General features: G+C 39.8%; 1 protein-coding gene across 1 annotated transcript; it reads left to right on the forward strand.

Annotated features, from left to right (window-relative positions):
- Positions 1–7,188: 7,188 nt before the first annotated feature.
- Positions 7,189–7,614, forward strand: LOC127104443 (mitogen-activated protein kinase homolog NTF6-like). The gene has a single exon (XM_051041625.1). The coding sequence runs from the start codon at positions 7,189–7,191 to the stop codon at positions 7,612–7,614; it is 426 nt and encodes a 141-aa protein (XP_050897582.1).
- Positions 7,615–9,586: the final 1,972 nt, after the last annotated feature.

Consider the following 9,586-nt stretch of genomic DNA (forward strand, 5'->3'; position numbering starts at 1 on the left):
TGAAGAAGATTCCTTGAGATTAGGGTTTTGACCACTGGTCAACCCTAATCAGTTGTATTGGGCCAATCAGGGCTGGATCAGGAGATGAGGTTTCTGATGGTTATGGGGTTCATTTTGTGATTATATTGTGCTTATTGAGGCTAGGGTTTCACCCTTGAGCCATTTCAGTGGAAGATTGGGGTTCAATTTGATCTATGCATTGCCAAATTCATCTATCAGATGAAAAGTCAACTGTGGTCAACCGTACATGATCTGATGGATGTGGAGGTGGAAATGAGTTGGAGACACTTCATACATGTTGGAACAAGTGTTAAATGACATCTCAAAGCTTAAAAATGAAGAAAATCAAGTCAGGACAAAAACTGCCAAAAATAGAAAGTGACTTGTAATTGAAGTTTCCAAAAATGGAAAGTTTTGGACCTCAAGGCCACGTGTCCAAGGAAGCTTCAAATGCAAATTTGTTCAACATGAAAGTTGTAGATCTTGTTCTCACCTTTCCAAAAAGTCCAAGAACTTGAAAATCCAATGTATGGTTGGAAAGTTATGGCTCAGTGAAATTCAAAAATGACCCGTAATCAGGAGGCCATAATTTCCACATACTTTGTCCAAATTGCAAGTTCTTTATATGCACAAACTCCATTTAACATGTACTTTCATGGTGCATAATTGGATTTTCCCAAAAATGGCCAAGGCAAAAAGTCACTTTTCAACTGGACAGCTGAATTGGACCAGGGGCAAAATTGTCCAACTTTCAAAATAATTGGAATTTTGAGATGAGACTTTTTGCTACACCTCATAAATGGAATTTGGAATGTGTTGGAATCATCATTTCATGCATAGGCTTTGTAAATTGAGATTTGGCTTGAAAAATGCAATGGTTAAAATTGGATATTTTGCTACCACATAGTGAAATTGAGAAATAAGCATCCAATGAGAATGGGACCAGTGGCAATGGATCACACATGTTATTTAGAGTTTGCATGAGCTGTCAACAGGTGTCATTGAGCTGGCATGGTGAAATTCCATTTTTACCCTCTCTTGTAAACTAACCATTTTCACTTAACACTCCAATTTGGTTAATTGATGGATTAAGCATGGATTAAGGTCACATATATAAGCTTAATCATCTTCTAAACACAACAGAAAATCATTCACCAAAAATTCAGATCAAAAACTATTCCAATTCTCTCAATTTCACCAAGAACACAAAATCTTCAATTTCAAAATTCTTCATCAAATCTTAACCAAACTTTGAAATTCCTTTCGCATTCAACTTCTATCATCATCTTCTCAAACTGTTTGTGGTATTTGGAGTGGAAGAGGCATTGAATCGCGACTGCATCTTCAAGAGTCATCAATGGTGAAAGTTGATTTGGAGCAATAGGAGCAAGATCAAGTGAATCCAAGCTTTGCCTCGCCTTTCCTCATGTTCGTGCTGCGTCTGTTTCACATCAAGACAGCTTGAAAGTTCCGATTTCCACACTGCCATAGCAGGTATCATCCAAATTCGATCATCATGATTTGCTTGTTGATCATATGCGTTTGAAAGATCGTTTCACGTAGAGCACGATGATAGTTGTAGTTTAGCAATTGGTTAACCATAGGCTGAGAAATCTGGAATCGAAATTTTGATGATAAACCCTAACTCGTTCGATCTGAAAGTTTTAGGAATTGTTAGGATAAATCGAGTTCATATTCGTGATCTACAGGTTCATACGGTTCTAACGGATATGAGATTGTTCGTTTTGGTGCTGATTTGTGGATTTCGTGTTCTTGAGCGTTTTTGAAATTTCTGGAAAATCTGGAACGGGAGAGATGAAGAACAAGGCGTTTGATCCTGAAACGCGTTTGAATTTTCAAAATACCTGTTTACCGCCCCCGCCATCAATATTACCAAAATGCCATTAGTAATTCTTAATTAATTCAAATAAATTATAAAAAATACTTTAGCACCTTAAATAATTCATAGAAAATAGTAAAAAAATCAGAAAAATATGGAGTTTTTTTCTATGACTTCCTTGTTGACTTTAGGACTTTTTTGACCTATTGGTCAAAGTTGTGCTTGGTAGAAATTCCATTTGGCATAGGCTTGTTTCACATGTATCCATTTTTGCTACACTTTGCCAATTGATTCATGAAATTCTCATAATGTAAAATAAATTCTTGAAAATTTTTGTGATGATTGTTGACTGGATGCTGTTTATTTCCATGTAAATTTCATGAGTTTTTGATACCTGATCATTGAGTTAAAAATTTTGGAACTTAGGTGTGACAATTTGTGTCACACCTCTTGATGTCAACTTGCTGGATTTAATTGAGTGGTCTATACTTGTTAGAATGAAATGAAATTTTGCATGATGGTTTATTGGTATGTTAAGATGCTGTATGAATTTTTGTGGAATTTTACATTGCATTTTCAATTTGATTGTGATTTCTCATTTCTGTTGGTCAATTGTGCAAGCTTGTTTGACATAGGTTGGTAGATTGAATGAGAAATGCTCATATGGTATTGGATTGTCATGAAATTTGATATGTTTGTAATAGACACATAATGAGACATCCCTGTTTTGGTCTCATCCATTTCTTTTTTGTTTTCATTGAGTTATGAATTTTTGAAGTGGAAGCATGTGTTGATGTTGTGATTTGGAGCCTATAATTGTGTCTGTTTTTGTTGATTTTCATTGACATGGTTCCATTTGCCCAATTAAGCTCAAATTTGGTGTGCCATACCTGGATTAGCCCCTGTTTAGGTGTAATTTATTTGAGAATTTGTGAAGTTGTTTTGATGTGGATTTGAATGCAATAGTTCTGTTTGTATGCTTGGTGCTTCATTTGAACTAGTTTGCCTTATTTTGTGCATAACATGAGCATAATGAATGATATAAACATGAGACCAAGGATGTTTGCTCTTGTTTGACTTTAATTTGAGATTGGTTTGTGAATGCCTTGCTGTTTAAGGATTTTTTCTTGTTTTGGACCCTAGGCTTGGCCTAGTGGTCTAGTTGCTAATGTTTGCTTGATTTTTCAGGATCAAAGGCATAATGCACATGGAGAATGATCCAAATCTATTTTAATTGATGTTGTTGATGTTGGTACACTAACATAACATTGTTTTGTAGGTTTTGAAGCTTGGGCTTAAGCTTTGAGCTTGCTTTGTTGTGCATTGCTTTGTATAGTTTGATTGATTGAACACTTGCTGTTTGGTTTTGTCTGTCTGAGTACTAACTGTGTTTGATTGTTTCCAGGTACTTTAGTTGCTCAGTTCCTTGTGAACTTTTGCTTTGCGTTGCTTAAGCAACTTGCATAGAGGTAAAATCTCTTGACTTCATGTAGTCTGGAGACCCGGCTGTTACCGGGCCGGGCAAATAAATGTCTGAAGTCCTCCTTAAGAGGCGATGATTGTGTTTGTTTAATTTTGTGCCTAAGCAGGTGAAAGTCCTTTAAATAAGGCAATTGGTGGAAGGTAGGGGTATGCAGCCTACCCCCCACTATTCAGTTGAGTCTTCTCCTTGCTCCCGTTACATGGTTGTAGCATTGAGATCCTAGCCCAAGATCCGTGCAGTGCACATTGTGTCAGAGTCTTCGAGTATAGAAGGGTTCCCCCATTCTGGACCCATGCTCATTTGTCAGAAGCTCTCCCTGGTTAGGGATATGAGCTGTGAGGTCTGATCCTCACTTCACCTTTTCACCTGCTTCACCTTAGCCTCGTAATGGCAAGGTTAAGAGCAAAACCAGCCTGTACAGACGACTCGCTTCGGCAGTCAAACCTATTGTGTGAGCCGCTTGTTTGGTTATAGTGCGTGCTGTGTGGATATCTGTTTGAGATGCTTGTTCTCATTTGATGTATGCTTGAATTATGTTGTATGCTTGTGTGCTTGCTTCTTTCCTGGATAGGAATAGTTTGCTTATGCAAGTAGGATAGAAAACCGGACTTAGGGTGACTTTGCATGACAACATCTAGGCTCGAGTCGTAGTCTCCCTAGTGTCGTGTCTCCCCCTGGTTTCTGGTTAGCAATTCAGTCCCTTTCAGGGGAACTACATCGCCCTGATCCTCGTGCCAGACGAGGTATGTAGGCAGGAGACCGTGCGAGGTCTCTCCGGGCAACCTTTTTCTTTTTTGCGTGTGTTTACTTGTTATCTGATTGCGTGTTTTGGCTCGGATGCCGAAGTAAGTCCAGTAAGCGGCTGTCGGGCTCCACGTTTGCCGTTTTGTGCGTGCTTGGGTTCGGATGCCGACGTAAGCCCAGTAAGTGGCTGTCGGGCTCCACGTTTGCCGTTTTGCGCGTGTTTTGGTTCGGATGCCGACGTAATTCCATCCAGTGGTTGTCGGGCTCCATGTTTGCCACCCTTGTTTGTTTGCGTGTTTTGTATTGTTTGGCGTGCATAAGCCGAACTACAGTGGCTCTGATTCTTGTTCCAGACAAGATATGTAGGCATAAGGTGCGATACCTTATCGAGCCCGTTTCTCCTAACCCCACCCGCGTTCCCCGTGTGTGTGTGTGATGTTTAGCAACCTATTCTTTATTTTAGAACGTGGATCCCTAGGAGTACCTAGGACGTGAGGGGTGCTAATACCTTCCCCTCGCGTAACCGACTCCCGAACCTTTTCTCTCTGGTCGCGAGACCATGTCTTTCCAGGTTTTTCTGAGCGTTTCCTTTCCCTATCTTGGGATAAATAACGCGCAGTGGCGGCTCTGTGTGTTTTTATTTTTAGGCTCGCCGGTTGATTTTTCGCAGGATGCGACAGATATATTTTAATATAATCAGTTGGAATGTCATGACTTTCATTCTCATGTTTAAATTTAATCCATGTTTTGTCTCTCTCATAGAACTTCATTTTCCCTTTCGATCTTAATTCAAAGAGATTCCATCTATGTTCCATCTCATATTTCTATATATCATGTTCAAATTTGCATTCACATTTTTTCATTCACATTAGAAAAGCTTCCATTCACCCATACACATACTCATTCATATTTTAATTACTTCATTCATTTTTACCACATCCACTCACTCACAACCATCGTTCCCATGACAAGTGGATTAACTCATAACCTTTAAACATCACCACTTGAATACATGAAGTCCACAAGATACAAGGAAAGGTTTCTTTTGACCTGCTATGAGAGACGTTAACTTTTCCATTCACAACAATGTCATATTCTTTACAAATCATAAGTTTGTCCAAAGCATACTCAATTTACAAGAAAAAAAATAGTTAACACCCAAATTCAAATGTGATAAAAATAATGGTCAGAGATTTTGCAGCAGCCACGTTCTAGAGGTCGTATTGAGTTTGCAAGCATAAACAGAGTTCTTTATTTTTCATGACGGAATTCAAAGCAGTGCTACAAGTGCCATAAATGGAAAAACTGCTACACCTATTACAAACCTTCTGTGAGAAAATGCAATTGTATATACAAGATGCAGACTTTGTAAATGGAGAAAGCACAGAAGTATTATTGTTACAAGGGATTATCCGTTCTTGAAAAAAAATGATATTGCAAAGTACGGTATTCTTGTGAAATTGATGAAAAAGATGGCACAACTGTGGCAAAATGGCATTGCTATTCCCATACGTCTATTGTTGTGTCGTTCCATCGTTGTTGATGCATCTTATGGGAGTGATAGATCAGCTTCTAGTTGTTGAATCCGTCCATATTACCGACACGTCCAAAACAGCATGGAAAAGCGTTATAGTTGCTTCACCAAGTTCCTACAACAGATTATGCAATGCTAGTAACCTCAGCTGAAATTCAACCCGGCATGACGTACGTCCTGCAAGTATCAACAACAGATGAAATTAACACAACCAATTATTCCACCAAATCAGATAATGCCACAGCTCGTCGTAACAGGGATAATCATGAAAAATTGGAAGAGGGTGCTGGAAACTGCCCTGTCTGTCGCAAACCTTTTCTTTCCAAGAGATTAGTACAATTCAATGAAAACAAAATGCTATGTGTTGCTGGACATGCTAGGCATTATTTGTATTTGGAGGGGATTTTCCTGTTGTAAGGAAACTGAAGTTTGATGTCGTTGTTGCGTCTCTGTTGCTACTGCCTTGAATAACCTGCAGGAATCAAAATCAATTACTATGATAATGGATCGCCTCATAATTGACTTCTCATATAGTCCTATTGTTTTTACAATTTGAACTGTCTGATTTCTATACCGTCTCTTCTTCAACAACTCACTAATAATTTGGAGTCTGGATTCGCACCATTTTCTACATATAAGACAGATAAACATAATTGATAGATTAGTGAGACTCATGAGTCATTAATCTCTTATTACGTTAATCTCTTTTATAGATGGATAGAGAATGGAAAATTGGAAAATGAGATGAATCTGGATTTGATAATTCACTGTTTTCAAGTTGGGTTTCTATGTACCCTTTTTATTATTTTTCCATTTTTGGACAAAGACAAAAAATAATAAGTGGAAAATTTTGTGGAGACTCACAGTGAAAGCCGGATGGTGTTGTTACATTTACAAGGTTTGCTGAGAAGCATCGCCGTTTTGCGAATGCTTTCATTCGACAGAATCCTGGCCTATTGGAGAAATCTCTGTCCATGATGCTTAAGACACTCAACTGATCGCGAGGTTGTTCTCATGATGTTAATGGCATACCTTACCTATATACTAGCTGAATCATGGTGTCTGAGTGGCATTCTCACTGTATTCTTCTATGGAATTGTAATATCTCATTATGCATAACATAATGTGACTGAGAGCTCAAGGTGGGAAGAGTAATGTATTCTTTGCAAAAACCTTGGATGATCGATTTATCATCAAACAAGTTACCAAAACAGAACTTGGATTATTCATTAAATTTGGTCCTGAATACTTCAAGTACCTTTCTGAATCCATAGGAACAGGAAGTCCAACATGCCAGGCAAAGATTCTTGGCATATACCAGGTTATTTCAAAATATCTGCTATGATGCTAAAGATGTATTTGACGGATTTGAATTCCAACATAAGAGAAAACAAGTTGTTCAAGCATCTAACAGCACTCGGACAAAGCATTGTTGATACATCCTATGTTGTTACCTGCAAAGCATAACCAGAAATTCAAAACCATGTTCAAGAATAAATTACATGTTGAATGAAATCATGCTTTAAGTAGTTATGCAAGATAAACCTGGAAGCTTCATCACACAATCGATTCCACACAAAAAAAGCGATGGAAAATACCTCCGATTCTGAGAACCCAAAACCTCAAGGAATTCTCATTCACGACGGAAAATACGTTCAGTACAACATCTTAGGCAACGTTTTTGAAGTCTACTCCAAGTACATACACTCTGCAAATGTTTTGCATCGAGATCTAAAACCAAGCAATTTACTTCTCAATGCAAACTGTGACCTCAAAATATATGACTTTGGGCTTGCCAGAACAACCTCTGAGACAGACTTCATGACAGAATATGTTATGAATCGTTGGTACAGAACCCCTGAATTACTACTGAACTGTTCAAAATATGCTGTTGCTATTGATGCATGGTCAGTTGGTTGCATTTTGATGGAGATAATTAGAAGGGAGCCTCTATTTCCTGGTAAAGATTATGTTCAGCAGTTGGCGCTCATAACAGATGGTGACTGTTGGTGATTGATGGTGACTCAGATGGTGAATTTTTGTTCCGTGGATCCGAGTCATATTTATAAGTCGGATTTATGGCCGTTTATTTTTGAGACGCCGGAGTGCTGTCCGTGGTATTCATTAGTGGGGATCCGTTTATTTCAGGATTCCCCGGGCCGAGATATTTATCAGTGGGGATTCGTTTATTTCGGATTCCCTGGGCCGATTCAGAGGGTGATGGTGTGTCTGCTCAGAGACCAGTGATGATGATGATGATGTATCTATATTCCGTTTATTTCGGAACCCGTGGGTCTGATTGGTGGTTATTTGTTCCTCAGATGGTTAGGATCAGTTCAGAGATCAGGATTCAGAGCAACAGATGATCAGATGACTTGGAGGATGGCCCAGTGCATTGCATACATCTGCATCATTCTCATTTTGCATTCATCTGCACCCAAACTACGTCTAGCCATATGGGGAGTACTATGGATTGAGATTCTGGTTGAGAGACATCATGAATTTCAGAATGTGGATGTTAAAATGTTATCTGTCTCGATGAAACCAGAATCCAGGACAGAATCTTCCTCATGTGGATGGACATTGCATTCATGCATAATAACTTGTTTTCTGTTTTGCAGGTGTCAGCTTCTAACCTGTTTGATTGACACAGGAATGATGAATCCGTCCAACGCCGACATTCTCGAGCTGAAAGAGAGGATGGGAGAGCTGATCAGTGTCATGCAAGAGTTCGCCTTGGGGCAGAAAGTAATTGCCGAAAAGGTGAGGAGGATTGAAGACTGGCTGAAGATGGGGAACATGCAAGGAAACGCTTCGTCGTCTGGACCGAAGAAATCTTTTGGTAATGACCAGCACAAGGATGAGGGTGAATCGAGTGTTGTGTACGCCCAGAGAGGACACGGTAGGGGTCGTTACTACCAGCACACCGCTGCGGTAACTATTCCTGCTGACAATCAGCCTGCACAACAGCAACAGCAGCGTCAGCCATTTCAGCGGAGGTCTCCGAGGGTAGGATATCCAGTCAGGAGGAGGATGAGTGATCGGCATTTTGACAGGCCGCCTGTGACATACTCTTTCCTATTGAAGAAGTTGAAAGATATGGGGCTGGTACAGTTGAGGACTTTGGCGCCTATGAGACCTGATCAAAGGCCGGCTAATTTTGATGAAAATGTCAAATGTGAATTCCATTCGGGTGCTCCCGGGCACGGTGTAGAGGACTGCAAAGCTTTTAAGCACGTAGTCCAAGACCTGGTGGATTCAAAAGCAATCAACTTCGCTCCATCTCCCAACGTTAATGCCAATCCCATGCCGGCACATGGTCAGGCGATGGTGAGTGCAATTGTTGAAGATTCGGATCACGCCTGTGCAGTAGGTGGAGAGACTGACAATGACTGCAAGTTCAGTGGTTGGGTAAAGCCGTGCGTACCAGGAGGCTGGAAGGCTTAACAGATCATCACGGTCACTCTACTTGAAGAGTAATGATTTCTGTTTTGATTTTATCTGCATGAAAGCCATACGTTTTGCCCGAAACGTAATGGTTCATTGTAAGGGCCACCTCATGTTTAAATTTGCATTTTCTGCATCATTAATAAATGGATGTTTTTCAGTCAAAAAGCGGTATTCCCTGTTTTTCATTTATTTTTGCAGTTTAAAAACAAATAAAAATGGCAATGTTTGTTTTCATTTTTCTTTTTGATTTGTCTCGTTCCGAATTCAAAAATAATTCTCCGGATCTTGTTGATAACGATTCGGTTACACCTCATATGACTTCGACAAACCGAGCAATCATGTCGAAGAAGAAGGCGAAGAAGATTGTGATCTGCTGGAATTAGCCAGGATGTTAAACAAGAGGAGAAGGTGATTCGGCCGCATGAGGAGCGGGTTGAGGTTGTTACTCCAAGCACCGCCGAGGTCAGGAAGGAAATAGGAAAATGAGGCCGCTTCAGAGGCGAGTCGAGAGCAGAATGGTAGCCCTGTTGAAAGA

This window comes from Lathyrus oleraceus, chromosome 7, assembly GCF_024323335.1.
Source record: "Lathyrus oleraceus cultivar Zhongwan6 chromosome 7, CAAS_Psat_ZW6_1.0, whole genome shotgun sequence".
Classification (NCBI taxonomy): domain Eukaryota; kingdom Viridiplantae; phylum Streptophyta; class Magnoliopsida; order Fabales; family Fabaceae; genus Lathyrus; species Lathyrus oleraceus.